Below are 19,269 nucleotides of genomic sequence, written 5' to 3'. Positions count from 1 at the left end.
CTAGCAAATTGACTTGGTTTTTGACTGACTGTCTTGCAAATTATTTAAACGATACATTAACAAATGAATGACTATCATCACATAAATCTAAATCCAATCATTCTGGCATTGCAGGATCTGTGTTCAATCTGTTTAGCTGCTACTGTCAAGTTTTACCGGTGTGCAATTATCAATCCTTCCACACGGGGGTAGTACTTGCAAGGCAATTTGAAAAGGGCCTATTTCACTTATCAAGTTTCAAAGTGTCACTAACTCGTGATGCAAACGGAAAAGCAGTATTGTGGCTGTTACCCTACCTCTGAGGAGCAGGCATTAAGTAAGCTTCCTGCCTGGACATTTAAGTAAGATCTGCCTGTACATTTTAAGTTGAAACAATGTAAACTACATGTGTGTGCATGTACAGTAGATTTGCAACCTGAAGAGCATTTTGTGTGCATGTACAGTAGACTTGCAAGTGCATTTGAAGAGCATTTTGTGCATGCAATCTGAAGAGTAGAATAACACACATGAAAAGTTATATACTATACAATTGACTGCAGTAATGCTAGGTGTAAAATTACAATAAATTTGATTTGTTTGAAATTTCTTCAAAGAAAAATGTTTGTGTATTACATTCACTAGATATATAGGACATAGCTGTGGGCATGGTTTTCTTGCACCACTGAACAAATCTGCCATTCATTTTTCCCAGAGACTTATCCTTAACTGATCCTGGTGAATCATGACCATAAAAGCTTTGATATTGTGAGAAGAAAAAGGTCAACAATGCATATATATATTAAATGTAGTATATAATTAAATGTAAAAAAGAAAAGAAAAATCACCAGGATCCTGGATGGCTTGATTCTAGGCTCAAAATAATTGAATATAAGTATTTTATATCAATGGAAAAATGAATATCCGATTGTTCAGTGGTGCCAGAAAATCACGCCCACCGCTCAGCCCACGCAGGCTTAGCTCTAGATCAGATTCTCAAAGGTGGGCCGCGGGGTCCAGGGAGCTTTGGCTCCTTGACTTTGACCTTGAGCCGGGGATTCCAAATGGACCCTTAGTATACTTAAAGGTCTGACTGTAACTGAGAGTGTACATGTGTTTACACTCTCAGACGTATGGAGGTGGAGTCGTTGAGAAGAACTTCCCCCGTTATGATGAATACATGTAGTTGTTCGGACCAGACAGGGCAGGACCACGTGCTATCGCGGGCAGGACACAGGACAGCTTTTCTCATGACCTGATTGGCTGATGCTATTGACCAATAGTTTTATTTCCTCACTTCCGCATGTCCTCCAAGGATAGTCTAAGAAGGATGAGACGCGAAGACCGTACGGGCGACGCCATGTTGCTTATGGTGCTCCATGGAAGGAAAGAAACATGCGCAGTTGAGACCAAGGAAGCTGAACGCGGAAGTGTTGGCTGCATATAGCCCATTGCGCATGTTTCTTTCCTTCCAAAGCAACATGGCGTCGCCCGTACGGTCTTCGCGTCTTATCCTTCTTAGACTATCCTTGATGTCCTCCTAGATGTCCTCAGGGACTGGGAGGTCCTTTGCTGCTTAGCTGCCTTGGCTCAGGCATGCGGACATTCAGTTGGACTGTTGTGTTGAATGTGTTCCAAGGACTGTCTAAAAAACAGAGGAGGGACGATGACACAACTTTTAACTATTTCAATTGTCGTCTTTCAGATTTAACCGGTTCATTGGCCTGTCTAATCAAAGCACTGTGTCCACTGGAGGAAATCTGCAGGTGGGTAGCATTATAGCTACATGTTATAAACAGTCCTGTCCTGTGGTGGTGGCCGTTGTGACGTTTGCAAAAATGTGTGGCTTTTTTATTAAAAAAAAAGGGGGGAAAAAAGCAACGTCCGTGGTTTCCTGCTGGCATTATGGCTGGCATGATGCCACTTGCACTTTGTCTGCAGTTGTAACTTGTAACCATTGTGTGTGTGTGGTGTGTGTGTGTGTGTGTGTGTGTGCGTGCGTGCGTGCGTGCGTGCGTGCGTGTCATCATTGGCTGTGTTGACTGTAGTCACTGATGAAATGGTCAAAGTAACGAGTGTCCACGACGACCACGAGTTAAGTGACGTTTGGCTCCATCCATGGGGGCGTGCTGTCCGTCCGCCTCATGAATAAAGTCCTTATTCTCCCTTTTCCCCCCGTACTACTTTGAAGAACCCGATCCCAAATAACAGATCCGAATCCGTGGACAAAGTGACAAACCTTTTTGTCGTTTAGCTGTCATCAGCTAAGGCGCGTTGGTCCAGACTCAGAGCTGTGCCTTACATTCCTATCCGTCCTGTAAAGCAGAGGCGAGGATGCCGTTTTAACACCGCGACAAAAACCTCTACATTGTTTTGGAGAGGACAGGGCTGCCTTTGATCTCTGCTTACTGCCAAGTGACGGGCTTTTAAACGGACACGTTTGATTTCTTATCTTTTTTCTTTTTTTTTGTCATAGCGTTTTAAAATGTCACTGACCGTGGCTGGTAAGTGTCCAGATAGTTAATTGAACTCTGAGAGATGCTATGGTTTACCCTGAGACAACTATTAATGGTTTTACTTGTGTAGTCGCATATTTTTTATTTCAACAGATCCAGTGTAATAACAGTGCACTAATAATAGCCCACAATAATGTATAGGTAATAGGCCTACTCTCTATGTCTATTTTAGTTTTGATTAAATCTGTGTATATATATAGTCCTACACATGCTGTCTTGAAAAGTAAGTGGATCCTTATGGGTAACTTTTTCACACATAGTTGAGTGAACACTCCAGATTGTAACCCATTAAAAAAAAACTAGGAAAGCATGTGTCATTTTAGATTTTTGCGTTGGCTAAAAATTGCAGATCTACAAGCTCTTGTACGTATTCTATTTTTTAACATTTTGAAAGTGTGAGAATTAGCCTACTGATTTAGAAGGCATTTGTATAGTCAGCTTCAGGTCTTACTCTTAATGGGATCAGCAGATTCCCTAACATAATCATATTTCTGGACAAAGGACCAGATGAAATTGGGTCTTCACAGTTCATTTGGAACCCCCTGTCGCTGCCTGAGAAGCGTGTCCTGGCAACAATCATGGATTTAATGTAGGCCTAGTTATTAAAACAAAATCTTAAGGCATATGCTCACGTTTGTGTAGTCTATTTTATTATTATTATTATTATTTTATTTTTTTTACTTGATGACTTTAGATTTGAAAATGTATTTCATATTAATTTCATATTTTGTAATAACACTGTGTGTGTGTGTGTGTGTGTGTGTGTGTGTGTGTGTGTGTGTGTGTGTGTGTGTGTGTGTGTGTGTGTGTGTGTGTGTGTGTGTGTGTGTGTGTGTGTGTGTGTGTGTGTGTGTGTGTGTGTGTGTGTGTGTGTGTGTCTCTCTCTCTCTCTCTACCTCCTGCTCAGACTTGACTAAAGGAGAGATGACAGAGTTCAAGGAGAAGCTCCGTCAGCAGCATGAGATCTCCATGCACAATGAGCTGGAGATGCTGCTGGCCACGGCCAAGGGACCAGAGGTTGAGGTAGGAAGTCCTGCTATCGGGGTATTGGTTCTAGGCCCTAGGGTTTGGATCTGGAATCGGTAGGAACCGGATCCAACATTGAGGAATCGGTTCTATCATATTTGGAACCGGTTCTGGAACCGGTTTTATCACACTGTCAGAGCTCTATGTGGACTTCATATCATCATAACTCTGAGAGTGTACAAATGTGTACACCCTCAGAATTACAGACCGGTAAGAATCGTTAAAGGGGACCATTAAGAAATCGGACCGAGGGGAATCGTTAAGGAACCGTAATCGTTAAAATCCCAACCCTAGGTAGGGAATAACAGGAAATGCTTGCAACTAGTCAGTGAGACTAACTACAGCAGTGGTTCTCAACCTTTGGGTTGGGACGCTCAGGGGGGTCCCCACATGATTTTCGGGGCCTCCCAGATAACAGTGAAGTGACAATTTAAGGACATTTTTAATACCTAAGAAAAGAAAGGGGGGGCACCAAACGGAAGCCAAAAGGCCGGTGAAGGATCGCTAAAACGGTTAAACGCGCCAATGAAGCATCCAATTTCCGCGCTGTTTACAATTTAGGCATTTAGCAGACGCTTGTAATCCAGATTGATTTACAATAAGCAAGAACAACACAAGGTAATCAAATGCATTGGGATAGTCATCTAGGATCATAAGTAAACTAACAACCTATCATCCGTCTAACAGTAGAGTATCATCTTAATTACATATTTTAGCCTTTGCATAAGCCTGCAAAGTCGTAGAGGCTTGGCTTTAGTCAGAGGCTTTAGTCAGAAGGGGGAAGAGTCTGAGATGTGTGGAGCGTTGTCCCAGATGTTTTAGTGAAGGTTCTGCCAGTTGTAGGGTTGGTTCAGACTTTGAACATATGGGGGTGCCATACCTTTGGTTTACAATAGGACTGGGCAATATGACTTTAGTCGTTAATCAGAAGAGAAAAAAAACATTTTGGTTTAGTGTTTTATTCGTCTCAAAGCAGAAAGTGATTGTTGACATTTGATTGGTTGCAGATCTCCAGAAAGGACTTTGACGGTTTCAAGAAAATCTTCCACAGATTCCTTCAAGTCAAGGGACCTGCGATAGACTGGGCCAAGATCCACAGACCTCCAGAGGACTCGGTGAGTACAGGCTGGTTACGCTGATGACTCATAAATCATATATCCACATCAAAGCTGCCCTCACCCGCTCCCATTTTAAAACCGCCCTCAAAAAACGTTTTGTCAGACTTGCCTTCCCCACCTAATCGAATTCATTCATCATTCTAATTTGATCTATTTGAGTTATTTTTAGCCATATTTCATTTTTGACCGTGAGTGTTTGGGGGTTTATTTTTCTGCCCCCTATGATGTCATGTGGGTCAATACATCAGACATTATCATCATACGTCATCATCAAACTTATTAGTGGGTTCAGCAGCACTGAGATCAAAGGCACCGCTCACTTCACACTGTGGTGTTACTTGTTCTATGTTTTAATCAAGTTATTACTTGCGCAAGCAGAGTGCGCAAGTACTGCGATCAGCTGGGTATGTATGTATGTCGGTGTGTGTATGTATGTATGTATGTCGGTGTACTCCACCAGCCAATAAGGGACCACTGTTCTTGATGATGTAACTAAAGTACGTTTCAAGGTAGAGGTATAAGGTCAATAGGGGGTATGTGTATGTATGTATGTCTGGGTATGTATGTATGTCGATGTCCTCCAACAGCCAATAAGGGACCAACATTCTTGGTGACGTAACTAAGGTACGCTTCAAGGTTGGTATAAGGTCAACGGGTCTAAAGGATTTAGAACAGCAGAGAGCTCTAGCACTCAGAGCAGCAGTCGTACCCAGACAGCAGAGAGCTCTAGGACTCAGAGCAGCAGTCGTACCCAGACAGCAGCAGAGAGCTTTAGATATTAGAGCAGCAGTCGTACTAGCAGTGGTGAGCGCACTTCATGGGGCGCTCTTCTTGCGCACAAGTAGACCAGGCCATACATGGCATACTTGTGTGCATGCAAGTTGGCATCTCAAGAGAGTGCATTTCTAGTTTGTTTTGTTTTATGTAAAGCTCCTTTGAGTGCTTAATAATAATTATTAGGTCCTATTTATACTTAGACGTATGCTGGTGTCGTGCTTTGGAATAATAGCTGGTACAACCTCGCAATGTGAGATCTACATGATCTTGTAGATCTGCTATTTTGGCAATTTCTGAGATTTATTAGGAGAATTGTTGCCCAAAACACAGATGCCAGGTTGAAAGTGGTTAATACACCGTTCCAACCAGTGTAGCCTAACCTTCTACCACATCACACCACATCACATTTCCTAACTTTCCTTTATCCTTACTGACATGTCTGAAATGTATTCTTATCTACTGTGCAGCCATGGTCTGGGGAATTGTGGAGGGAGGCTTATGCACATTGTTTTGTCTGGCAGTGCAGCCCCAGGGCTGCCAGGGCTGCTATAAACGTCTGGAAAGCACAACATAATGGCATTTGGTCTGGTGTAAAGAATTAGGTTAAAGTTTGGTCTGATGTAAACGAAATGGACTTTATCGAACATCCAAGCCCTCATGAATGACATGGTGGTCTCTTTGACCTATCAGCGAGATTAGTTTGTCCTTGAGTATAGTCATGTCACTTGCCGATCTATGCGTGATTAGGGCAATGTTATGTTGGGGACCAGGCTGGACAGTAAGACTAGTGTTGAATTTCTTCTTCATGGGCCAGCAGCCACTGCACGCATTCACTCCAGGGTTGGGGTTAACCCCCCCCCCCAACCCCAGCTGACTCAAACATTATTATTAGGATTAGAAGCAGCTAGTGAGAGAAGCCAAAGAACGCAGGCTGATGCACAGAGTCAGAAGGAAGCTTGAGATCGGTGCAAGGTGGCGAAAGCTTGAGATCGGTGCAAGGTGACAATCTGTTCAGCTTCTCTTTGAGTCTATTATGGCTCTTTGAGCAGATACTCCCTGCTGGAATATTGATGAGGCTAACTTCATTGAATTTGCGTCTAAACGGCGGACGTTTATTTGGGTTTATAGCCTTACAGATCTCTTAAATCATAAAACCTCTACTAGCTACATATCTTTCATGGTATATCGTGCAGAGTTCCTCTGTGTGGTGTCGATGTCGCTTCTCTCTGAATGTAGGCAAACTCTTTGGTTTGTATTACTATGGAAAGGAAACGAGAAGCGTGCCATCAGATAGAAATTATTTACAAGCTTCGGTAATCGGATCTGAGAACACCATGGTGGTGACATTTTACTATGTCCCAGACCCCAGTCCCCATTGCCCACAGCCCCAAACCTCCCAAAATACACAGGCGGAAGGTTAGGCCTAAAAATAGCTTGACCTCTCCAGCATTCGAAAGTCCGCCTTGGTGGATGAAGGCGAGGCTGGACGAGGGTGACATTGTATTTTGACACTTGCTGTGGCAATGTAAACATATGTTTTCTCATGCCAATACAACTCCTTTGAATTGAATTGAATTGAATTGAATTGAATTGAATTGACATTAGACCACTGTTTACCAAACAGTGGGTCGGGACTCGGCACACATGTTTAGGTCGCGGACCAATTTTTATGGTCGCGGGTAAAATGCCTACCTTTTTTTCCCCTTGTTTCCTACATTTAAAAATGTATATTGTACAGTATATTTTTTCAAATGATTTTAAAAAGTTTAAACAATACCTTTTCATCAATTAAAACAATTCCAACATTTTCCTATAGTATTTAATAAATAAAATAAGAAAATAAAATAATTAAATAAACAAAACGTTTAAGATGTAATGGCACGGTGGCACAGTCGGTAGTGCTGTCGCCTCACAGCTAGAAGGTCCTGGGTTCGTTTCCTGCTGGGGACGCTCTGGGCGTGTTCTCTCCTCCGCGTCATCAGTGCCCATACCCGATGCGGGGTTGGCGAAAGGGCCTTTCTGTGTGGAGTTTGCATGTTCTCCCCGTGTCCCCTAGGGTAGGTACCCTCACAAAAAACATGCAGTAATCCTGGTCTCTGAAACGACCTCCCCCTGGCCACCCGGGGCGCCTGATGGTGGGGAAAGGAACTGGTCGGAATAACGTGTTCCTTCCACATGCTGCATCCGGCCAGGGAAACTCCTCCTGTCAGGTGAAAAGAAGCAGCTTGGACTCCTCATGCATAGAAGCATGAGGTCAGTCCGCTGCCCCCCAGGTTGGCAGAGGGAGTGTAGTGCCCAGGATTACCAGTGTTGTGAGCTTGTAGATCTACTATTTTCACTAGTTCATGGGTAAGGGTTAGGTTAGAGAAATTAGACATTTTCCCGGGGGGCAAATGTCTAATGTCTCTTTTGGGTATTGAGCTAAAAACCCCCTGCTCTAGTCTAGACTGCTGGAACCCCAGTTATTTCCGCTCCGTCCCACCGCACAGACCACTGATTATTCACTCAGAGAGAATAATGAAACCTTATCTCTAGAATGTCTCCATGACCCACAGCCACTGTTGTGGGTTAAGTTACACAGGCATGTAGTACATGGGGCTAAACAAAAGATAAATGGTGCTCCAGAAATGTTTTCCTTTTGTTCATTCATAGGAAATACAGTATATTGTTACTTGGTATCAACTTGAAATCATCACACTGGATTTAAAAGGAAATTATATAATATGCATATGTGTCCATGTGTACATTAAAACCCTATTTTATACTTGAATATCTTAAATATGAATTTAATGAGTAGATGTAGCTCTTTACAAATGGTAGAGGATTTATTTTTAGATTAACATGTTTGGTCTGGGTTAGGGGTTATCAGTGGCTTGTGTCATTGTCCTGTTGGTTGTTTGTAATAGTATGTAACTCCAAAGATAACACTGAACCCTGGGTTCATAAACCTAACACAAATCTGGACCCTTATCTAGCCAGTAAGTTTCCCATGGCAGGGTTTCAGCTTCTATGCATGTTGACTGTATAGCATACTACGGAATATATTATGGTTGGTAATGATGGTAGTATATGTGTGTGTTTACGAAACCCTGATGACCTTGGAATACATCACTGAGGATAAGTTCCAGGTGCATCCATGCAATGTTTTTTAGTTCTTAGTTCCTATTTATAGTGACTCATAGGAATAGACTATGTGACAACCAGGTATAGTCTGGTGACCACCCGAGAGATGGTTGGCAGCCGGAATGTAGAAGGCAACCAGGAGCAGTATGGGTTGGCGCCCGAGACGGTGTCTTCCGTGAGGAGGAGGCCCAACAGCTTTAAGAGGGCCATTCAAGCCGCAAGCGGAGCCTGCAGCACCACCGTTTCCCTGCCGGTGAAGCCTGCGGAAACATTGCGGCTCAATAATCCGCCACTCCTGAATGAAGTGTCTGGTGCTCGGAGTCTGGTGCAATGCACAGGTCCTGCGCTGCACCTGGTGAGAGCAGGAGTGGACCTGGTGAGCCGTAGGAGGGCCCGGAGTCCGGACAGAAGTCAACCCACAGAGCCTAGTCCTTGCACGTGCCAGACCTCCCAGTCCCGGGGTTGGGATACATAAATGTTTTTTAATTCTTACTGAACAGCATGAAATACAAAAGATGTAATACAGTACATACAATAATATAGGTAATGTGTTACAGTATCGTACAGGGTAAACTGTTTCTTTGTCCTTTGTTCAGGGATGACTGCAGGTGTCTCAAAAACATTAAGGAAAACGGGCAGAAAAAGTCTTGCTCTCTATATGAATTTTTAAGGAAGACTCCTTAGACTCCTTTTATTTTAACATGCTTATAAAGTGCTCTGTGCTCTGTCATAGGACCTTCGTCAGTGCTATATACAGTAGCACTGACGAAGGTCCTATGACCGAAACGTTTGCTACGTTTTTGCACCTATCACTTTGAGCACAGAGCACTTTATGAGCATGTTAATACCAGTAAGACGCCCTGAGGGCAGGGCGGTGGCCCTGCTCTCGTTCCCTGGCTAGACGGCGGCGCGGCTCGACAGCAGTCTCCTCCGTGAGAGTGTGGAGGTCGCGCTGCTGGGGGGGTGACAGCAGACTGCTGGGCGAGTGCTGGCGCTTTGGCATGGGATCAAAATTTGACCAAAAAATGCACAATGAAAAATACTACTGTCTTGAAGGTATAGAATCCTGAAAATGTATGCGTCCTGCTGTCCAGTGTCCTGTGCTGTGAAGAGTTTTGAAGGTACAGTTGGAGATCTATCATTCTGTTGAGCTGGTCCAGTCATCATTGTGATATCAGAACATTATTGTGATATCAGAACAGGCCTGCTCCATATATGGAGATCTAAGGGTTTGATGATGAGGTCAGATCAACATATGGTTGGCTGGTGGCTCAGCCAATCAAATCACACAAAATGTGGTACACACACTCACACAGACAAAGCGGCCCTCAAAAAGAAAAATCACACCCGTGTGAAGTGAGGGGCGCTCTTATCATCGTACATCATCATGATGTAAAATAGACACTATGGGCACTATTTTGCGTCAGAGGCACTTTATCCGTAATTTGGGGATTTGGCATTGTGTAAAATTGGCTATCTTGTGCCACAGCCTAAATCCTTAAAACACCTCCGCTACCCGTTACATTATGCATAGGTGTGGTTTCGGCGTTACAATAATTAAACCAATCACCGTGCCACATGCCATTGCCTTTAAGAGATTCATTATCCATTAAGCATTATATGCCCAGTGATATCTTACTATGACCCATGGAAGAGCATGCCACGGAAGAGCGTGCTGCCTTGGAATACATTTATAGATGATACGGAGGGTTGTTTTGTGTGTCCAGTATCTGACTATCTGTCATCCACTCCGCGACCAACACAGTCTCACTTTTGCTAGTGAGAAGGATTCGCATTACGGGTGGTCTGAAGACACACTAGCAAATATAGGGAACCAACATGCCTACAGACACACCTCCACCCACAAATACAGGGGTCGGCAAAATGTATAGTGGGTTGTGTGGCAGCAAGATAACGTTTACGGATAGTGAAAGCTCCTAAATGCATAATTCACGGAAAGTGGTTAATGTTTGCGGGTAAGGCATGGCACACTTTAAAGCCCTATGTCTATTTGCTCAGACACTGACGTAAACTTTTCCATTCATTCAATGGGAATTTAATGTTTGTGTAGGACAAAGTTTGTGCACACGCACTAAAAGCTGGATATAGGAGGGGCTAGCACCCCTCAACATTTCTTAGTCTCGTTTCCCTTTCTTAGCCAGTTTCCCCTATTTGTTAACTTGCAGTATAGAAATACAAATTTGAATCTGTGTATATTATATTCGTAATTGTATACATAATCCCTCCCACACATAATGCATTTAAAAATAACCACACGAATGATTACCGTGATACAAGTGTCACGCACGCACACACACACACACACACACACACACACACACACACACACACACACACACAAACATACTGTACATACTGCATACATAGAACATACATGGCTGATGGCTGCTGTCTTTTTTTGTCCTGTACTGTCTGTGTCACGCTGTTAACCACACAGGACCCCATGAATATGAGACACTTCATCTCTAAGGGCTTGTCTCTTCTTAGATCAGCTGATGTGGAGACAGCAAAGATCAAAGAGTCAGTTCTGTTCTGGTCCTGCACTCCAAAGACTCCACTGATGGCATCTAAAGGACCGCTTGATATTGGGACAGCTCAATATTTAGGATGAGGTGTCACTAAAATATTTTTTAGTGTTAGTGTCACAAAACCTGTGACCCTTGGAATACATTTTCCTTGACCCTCCACTAGTGAAGTATCTGATTGGCCAAACCAACCCATCGATTCCCTGATTGGCCAAACCAACCCATCGACTTCATGGATAAGCCCAGGCTTTGCCTCCTTGCAGACATTTTACCACTGTGCCACCTGAGTGCCCTTACTGTTATTTTATTTATAATTTTCTATTTTATTTTCTAATTCCAATAGGGCCTTGGGACTTAATACTTTAATAGCATCTCCTTACAACCCACCTGGGAGGGCACTAATAAGCTATATATGCACATGTTGTTCTTTGGTGGTAGACTGATTCAATGTTAAAGTCTAATGTTCTGGAGTTGGACTACTTTCACCTCTGTGAACAAACTGACTTGTGTTTACTTGAAGCTGATTGCCTGCTTAGACCCGATTTGTCTCCATATTGGTTTTCTGAACCACAGTGTTTGTATAACTTACACTTTTTCCTCTCAGATGATCTACCTTACTATCAGTGAACACCATATTTCCTATGATTTCATCAAATGTTTTTTCCCCGATTCCATATGTTTTGAAGCCCTTTAAACTGTGTTTGCTTTATTTTGCTCATGCACTATTTTACACATTTGGATAAATGAGTTAAAGGACTTTACCAATTTCCTCTATAGTGACGTCCATGTCTGTCCTTGGTATGAGTCACTGATGGCTCACTAAGGGTCTGGAGCAAATGCTAAAACTGCATTTATACCTCTTGCCGACAAGTTCAGCATCTTATTGGCAAGTGACATATTACATTAGAGAGCATAAAGTAGGCTTCATGCTACTGACAGTACACCTGGCCCAGGTCCACCATATAGCTCCCAAAAACCGCACTAGTACTCTACTGACAGCCAACAGCTATAATTAAACAAGAAGGACACCTTTTCAAATGAAAATTTAAAGTCTATTCACTGTTCAAATCTCCACAGAACATAATTCATAATATTGGAGCAAGAAATTCTTCCCAGAGTAAAGTGGTCTTTATCGTGGCTCCTCAGAGAAAGCACAACATATCAAACATTGACAGTAAAACCTTAACTGGACAACACCATGCTAACTATCTGTCCCACCCTCTCCTGTGTTGCCAATAGATCCTGCCTTATGAGAAGATCAAAGCCAAAGGTCTTCCAGACAGCATCACTGACAGCCTTAACAAACTGGTTGTGGTCAAACTCAACGGAGGCCTGGGAACCAGCATGGGCTGTAAGGGGCCCAAGAGTATCATCAGTGTCCGCAACGAGAACACCTTCCTGGACCTCACCGTCCAACAGATTGAGGTAGAAGCCTACAGAAATGGATAGAGCACATGTCTGATGTTAAGGGGTCTTTTAAGTTCTTTAGTTATAAATCCATCTCTCTGATGTGAAATTCCTGTGTATAAATGCTACCGAATGGACCCTTGTAGACAAACATTTGTCACAGTTTGAAGTGCACACAAGGGCACATACCGTCTGTATTGTGACATGTCCTATGCTTTGTGTACATTATATACATTGGGTAGCTTATTTGATCTAAATTCATTCCGAGGATACATTCTCAAAATCAGTTGGTGGCATGAAGCCTTTTAACGTAGCCAAAGACATAAATTGGAATTGGAATGAATTCTCCACTTCTTTTTCTGTGACTCAGCACCTCAACAAAACTTTCAATACGGACGTGCCTCTGGTTTTGATGAACTCCTTCAACACAGACGAAGACACCAAGAAGATCCTACAGAAATACACCCACCACCGCGTCAAGATCCACACCTTCAACCAAAGCAGGTACAGTAACCCTAGCCCCTTTCATATCGTGGGCATATGTCCAAAACTTGTTACTTTTCAGGATTCAAATATAAAAAATAGCAAAAGTAGCAGATCTACAAGCTAAAAATAATGTTGCTTGTAGATCTGCTACTTATTTTGTGTGCCGCTGTGGTATGATCAAGTAAGTTAGAATATGGAGATAAGAGGTTTCTGCCCGACAGCAACGATATGTACTTTTTTTTAACCCTTTCTTATGTACCTTCAACCCTGTAACCCCAACCCATCTCATCTTTTTATTTTTGAGGGGCGCTAGCCCCTCCTATATTCAGCTATTAGTGTATATTTCCGTCCTACACAAACATTAAATTGACAATGAATGGAGAATTCTACATCATAGTGTCTGAGCAAATTCATACAAAATCTGAGCTAGATTTGAGCCGTTTGATTGATTTAATACTTTATTAGATAGAAATGTAAACGGCACTGGGGACTTGTTCCCATTGTGGTCCTATCTAAGAAGTCTGTTTCCAGTTTAATTAAACCATCTTGCCCCCGCCCCCCCACCCCCCCACCCCTCCTCCCACCTTCCAGGTACCCGAGGATCAACAAGGAATCCTTGCTGCCTATTGCCAAAGACATGGGGACGAGTGGGGAGAACGCAGAGGCCTGGTACCCACCGGGCCACGGAGACATTTATGCCAGCTTCTCTAACTCCGGTCTGCTGGACACACTGCTGGCCGAGGGCAAGGAGTACATCTTTGTTTCCAACATTGACAACCTGGGAGCCACCGTGGACCTGTTCATCCTCAACCACCTGATGAGCCAACCGCCCGACAAACGCTGTGAATTCATCATGGAGGTCACAGACAAGACCAGGGCTGACGTTAAGGTGTTTTCACCGCGCTGAATTAACTTGTACTATTCACTTTTTTATTTCATAAAATCAAACTGCGGATGTTTCAAGTTTTTTAAATGCGTATGTGTCTTCCTTCCACAGGGTGGCACTCTCATCAACTATGATGACCACCTGAGGCTGCTGGAGATTGCCCAGGTGCCCAAGGCCCACGTGGACGAGTTTAAGTCAGTCACCAAGTTTAAGATCTTTAACACCAATAACTTGTGGATCTCCCTACCGGCCATTAAGAGACTGCACGATCACAACGAAATGGACCTTGAGATCATCGTCAACCCAAAGGTGACAGGACCAATGCTACAGCAATGATCATATACGGTACAGGTCGCTTATTTGAACAAGCCTTTGTCTCACTTTGTGGCAGGTGTTGTTTGGAGGAGATGAGTTCTGTGTGCAATTTTAACTACAGCCACTGTTAATGTGACTCTTTGGTTGACCAACCAATGAAATTGCTAGAGAAGAGGGACTATACATTACGTCATAGTAGTTGTCGAAACATGTATTTCCTAGTAAAGACTTTAAAGGTGGGATTGTGACCTGAAGGTCATTGTTTTGGATCCTCACAGGATCTAAAAGTGAGGATATATATTTTTTTTAAACACTTGGTCTGAAGGTGACCTACAGTAACAGAGTCATTTTCAAACCCTCCCTCCAGACTCTAGATGGGGGGCTGAACGTCATCCAGCTGGAGACGGCCGTTGGCGCTGCCATCAAAAGCTTCAAAAATGCCCTTGGAGTCAACGTTCCACGTAGCCGCTTCCTTCCCGTCAAAACCTCGTCGGACTTGCTGCTGGTCATGTCCAACCTGTACAGCCTGGATGCTGGTTCACTCACTATGAGCAAGAAGAGAGAATTCAAAACCACGCCTCATGTCAAACTGGGGAGCTCCTTCACCAAGGTAGAGAGATCACATCACAGGCTATTCCACAGATGTACAGTATTAGGTGTGCCACGGTGGAAGGTCCTGGATTCAAACTCCTGCGTGGAGTTTGCATGTTCATCCTGTGTTCATGTACTGTAGGTTTCCTCTGGATGCTCCCCCTTCCTCCCAGACCAAAAAATACACATGTTAAGGCTGTGACACACCAAGCCACGTTGGGCCGTCCATTAGTGTCTGTGACCGGAACACTTTCTGGGAGACATGACTGGTAGAGGGGGAGAGCTCTCTCACATTTGCCCAGTGCGAACCGGAAAAGATATTTGGACAGCACATAAGAAACATACGGCTGTATTTTGCGTGTCTTAAGTACCAGGTCTTATTACTTAACTTAAGACCTGGAGGCGTGATCAATGCCATTTGGCTATTCTGAGTGGCCAAAGAGCATTGACCACGCCTCCAGGTATTAAGTTAAGTAATAAGACCTGGTACTTAAGACACGCAAAATACAGCCCATAGAGTGAGGAAGTGTGTGTGAGTCTTCACAGACACACTCACTTCTGACAAAATAACCAAGATCAGATCATGACTTTTATTTGTAATGGTTGATACAGCAGCTGTCAGTTCTGTGCCCATATGGTGTCTCCCTAAATAATAATATTATATAATAATTTCTTGATATTTTTCCTTTAGGTTCATGACTACCTGACAAGGTTTGAGAGCATACCAGACATGTTGGAATTGGATCACCTCACTGTATCTGGGGATGTCACCTTTGGAAAGGATGTCTCCTTAAAGGTACACCTTCTGGCTTCTGGCTAAAACAATCCAACCATTATCATTATGAACTTTTAGAATTCAGAATATCTCTTAAAACTGTATTTTATTTTATTTTTAAATAGGGTTGTATTAATCATAGCGAATAGTTTCATGTTCAGTTTACACCTCAGTCATCATCATCAGTTCCCAAACAATGACCTTGATGTAAATTTACATATTAACTTTGGATTGTTGATGTAAAAGGCGTGTAAACCCACCACACCATTCTACTATTGCCTTCTACTATTTTCGGACATTTCAGTTTTCAAATCATTATGACTTGCTGCTGAATATTTACATTGGTCTGACTCACTATTATTATTTTTTAAATCAGGGAACAGTCATCATCATAGCCAATCACGGTGATAGGATTGATATTCCTGCCGGAGCGTTGCTGGAAAACAAGATTGTTTCAGGGAACCTGCGCATCCTCGATCACTGAGGCCTTCTGTGGACAGAACTATCAAGAGACTCACAATCAAAGGGCAGTGTGTGTCTTTACACCAATGAATGTCAGGACTGTTACAGAGGAAAGAACACATACAGTATAAATCAGTAGTTCTCAAACATTTTTGTGCCAAGGACCCCCAAATTGATATAGTATTTGGCTGCCGACCCCCATCTGAAAATGTTTTGTGCCAGGGACCTCCAGAAGAGAAGTGTTAAAAATGGCCCTGGGGGTCTCTGGATATCATTGCTGTTAGGTGGAAACCTTGTATGTCAAAGACTGTTACTTTTCAGGAAAAGTCAAAGGAACCTGTGTTCCAATAGATCCAGTGTAGTTATTAATGTACGTCTAATTGGTTAAATATTAACCAATTTTAACTATTTTTGACATGACTTCCTTATTTTGGGCATGTCTTATATGTGAACATTTTCACTCAGAATTGTGTTGCATCGCAATGCGTTGTGAGGTTGTAGATCGGCTATTTTTGCTGCTTTTGCGCGACGCTGTCATACAACATAGTATAAAATAGGGCATTATTTAGATATATATAAAAATAACTATGGAAATGCAAGGTTTTTGCTCGACAATGACAATATTCAAATGCACTTGAGAAGGAAGCCCCATTGGAAGCATTTGATGTTACTTCAATCGTCCTTGCAAGCTCTGAGCCAGCCTAGGATATCATGCTGTACTACAGTATTGTCAATAAAAGTGCAATATGGGTTTTCCCTATGCTTGGCGTTTTATTATTCTTTATTATCTGCTATTTATACATTAACTTGAGTATTTTAATTTTATATTTATATTAGTCATGCTGATATACAGTAGTTGTGTGCTGGTGTCTAACAAAAATGGTCTGTCTGTATAATTCAAATCTATCTTGACCATTGATTGTATGGGTGTTAAATGCGAAAGTTCAATTGGCTCCCTGTGGAGAATTTATTCATGAAGTTTCAACCAGATCTGATGTTCCTTCTAACATGTTTTCCACATGTCCCAGCAGAGGTCAGCATAACGCCACAGACCTCTGGGAAAAAAGAAAAAGCCTATGCCTGGTAGCAGGACCATATGGGTCGAATACTCTGGATGCACTTATTATTACACTGCAATGCACTTATTGACCACCATAAATGGTACATGGTGCATTTATATAGTGGTAATAGCGCCTTTATCCAAGGCGCTTTACATAGATTGTGCATTACATTCACCCATTCACACACACATTCATACACCGATTGCGGCGGAAGCCATGCAAGGTACCAACCAGCACATCGGGAGCAATTTGGGGTTCAGTGTCTTGCCCAAGGACACTTCGACATGTAGACAGGAGGAGCCGGGATTCTAACCGCCGACCCATGGATCATTGGACGACCTGCTCTACCTCCCCATCAATGACTACATGAAAATGTACAAAAAAAGAGTGAGAGAGCTCAATATTGACAACACTAATACATCCATCTTACCAACTGTAAGTGAAAAAAGCTTTTGTGGCTTTTGTGGTGGCCCCTATGCCACCACATTTTGGAGGTGCACTCTATAGAGGCAGCTCAACGCGCGATTGGCAAGGCTGACATGGAACTCCATTATTTGGACATGGCATGGTACAATGTTGAGGTAACTAGGAGAGGTGGAGATGATCTGAGATGGTGGAAGCAGGACGTGTAACATTGCAACCATAATTCTTACATATCTATCCTATGTTCAAATTGCCTTCTGGGTGGATGGTGGGTTGACGGACATCACAAACGTAACGTGCACAAACTTGTCTGCTGCCTAACAATGCTGATTTGTGTATGTGTGTGTTTTACATAATGTTACCAAATCACACAATGATTTAAGCTGGTAGATCTATGTTCATTATTTTTGTTTGTACCATTTTTGACAATATAATGAAATGTCCAAAATAGGGACGCCAGATTGAGAGTGGTTAATTCTCATATGAACAATGTCTTATAGCATGATGGTTAACAGTCTAATGCTCTACTAACCCTTAACATGTCCGAAGTACTATTCTGTTGTCTTGTTTCCTGGCAGAGCTGCATTCTTTCTGCATAGTAAGGTAGAGCAGGTCGTCCAATGATCCAAGGGTCGGCGGTTCGAATCCCGGCTCCTCCTGTCCACATGTCGAAGTGTCCTTGGGCAATGAGTTGGTCGGTGTGAGCTTGCCACCATTGGTGTGTGAATGTGGGAAGTGAGGACGCTGGCGTCGACTGTTCGCCGATTCACCTCCCATTGTATGAATGAATGAACCATTGTAAAGCGCTTCGAGCACTTGGAAAAGCGCTATAAAAATGCAATTCACTATTAGTAAAATCCTCAGTGTTTCATTTGGCTTGTGTACAAATTGAAACCAAATGGACCCATAATGTCCATTTTACTGTGCACTTGCCCAGCCTTTTCCTCTGACCTGTGCTCTGCCAGCAGATTTGCTTCCTCCCTTTGTTCAAGCCTCCTCCTGGAGTAGTAAAAGGACATGTCGGCTCAGTGCAGTTATTGAGTTGTACTGTAATTCATGTTAAAAGTTAAAACCATACATAGTTGAAGTTGTTTTTTATTTACAATTGTAGTTTTTAGCTGATACTCTTATGGGGACGACTTGGGAATAATGTATAACAAGCTATCTCATCTCATCCTGTTCTAACTGCAGACTTGGTAAGTCTTTGAGCTTGTTGATTCTTTCTGAATTATGTGTCACTGATGGTCCCAATATCCTTTTCCTATCTTTACATGGGTGCTTGTCTTGTGCCCTTTCTACCTACTACAGTTATACGGATATGGTGGGTGTAGGAAGGCTGTGGGCTGCCTGCCCTGAATCTTCTTCCACAATCCACAGCACATTTCCTCCATGCACTCCTCAAACATGTTCTGTGCCTTTCCCAAGACCTATGCTTTAGCACCACCCTCTGTAGAGGGACTGTATGTTTTATATAGCTTTTATTTATCCACTGGTTTGCTGACTGTGCATACTCTACCAGCTTTACACCAGCGAGACCTGGGAGCTACCATGTACAAAAACAAAAATAACATAAAACAAATTGATAATGGCAAGCATTGAATTGCTTTGATTTTTATGATTTATTACTTTTATTACTGATTATTTACCACAGAGTAAACATTTTCTATCGCTGCTACATTGTAAGCCTACAGGGAAAGAAAGGAGGGAGACCCGGTTGATCACAGCTGGGAAATTCAGTTTTAAGCTTCACCCAGCTGATGGCTGCTCAGATGGTTCTGATA

At 42.8% G+C, this 19,269-nt stretch overlaps 1 protein-coding gene across 5 annotated transcripts; it reads left to right on the top strand.

The window, feature by feature from the left end:
• The first annotated feature begins 244 nt into the window (after window positions 1-244).
• LOC306922284 (UTP--glucose-1-phosphate uridylyltransferase-like) lies at window positions 245-16,764 on the top strand. Of its 5 annotated transcripts, XM_079499763.1 has the most exons (11): window positions 260-341; window positions 1,682-1,742; window positions 3,400-3,515; window positions 4,526-4,633; window positions 12,322-12,507; window positions 12,860-12,993; window positions 13,567-13,864; window positions 13,973-14,170; window positions 14,544-14,786; window positions 15,459-15,563; window positions 15,919-16,764. In XM_079499763.1, the coding sequence occupies exons 3-11, from the start codon at window positions 3,417-3,419 to the stop codon at window positions 16,024-16,026; spliced, it is 1,479 nt and encodes a 492-aa protein (XP_079355889.1). In that variant the 5' UTR covers window positions 260-341; window positions 1,682-1,742; window positions 3,400-3,416; the 3' UTR covers window positions 16,027-16,764. The 5 variants fall into 5 exon arrangements, with proteins under 5 accessions (XP_079355890.1, XP_079355889.1, XP_079355888.1 ...); XM_079499764.1 differs by lacking the exon at window positions 1,682-1,742 and having other exon boundaries at window positions 245-341; XM_079499762.1 differs by lacking the exon at window positions 260-341 and having other exon boundaries at window positions 1,558-1,742.
• Window positions 16,765-19,269: the final 2,505 nt, after the last annotated feature.

This window comes from Electrona antarctica (genome assembly GCF_951216825.1).
Source record: "Electrona antarctica genome assembly, chromosome: 4".
NCBI lineage: Eukaryota > Metazoa > Chordata > Actinopteri > Myctophiformes > Myctophidae > Electrona > Electrona antarctica.
The sequence above is the reverse complement of the archived record's forward strand: the minus strand, read 5'-3'. Positions and strand labels throughout refer to the sequence as shown.

Excerpts from the sequence above, each read along its gene's own strand:
- LOC306922284 (XM_079499761.1), top strand. Across the intron at positions 4,634-12,321 it reads ACAGACCTCCAGAGGACTCG|ATCCTGCCTTATGAGAAGAT; the intron begins GTGAGTACAGGC and ends TGTTGCCAATAG. Across the intron at positions 12,994-13,566 it reads CACACCTTCAACCAAAGCAG|GTACCCGAGGATCAACAAGG; the intron begins GTACAGTAACCC and ends CCCACCTTCCAG.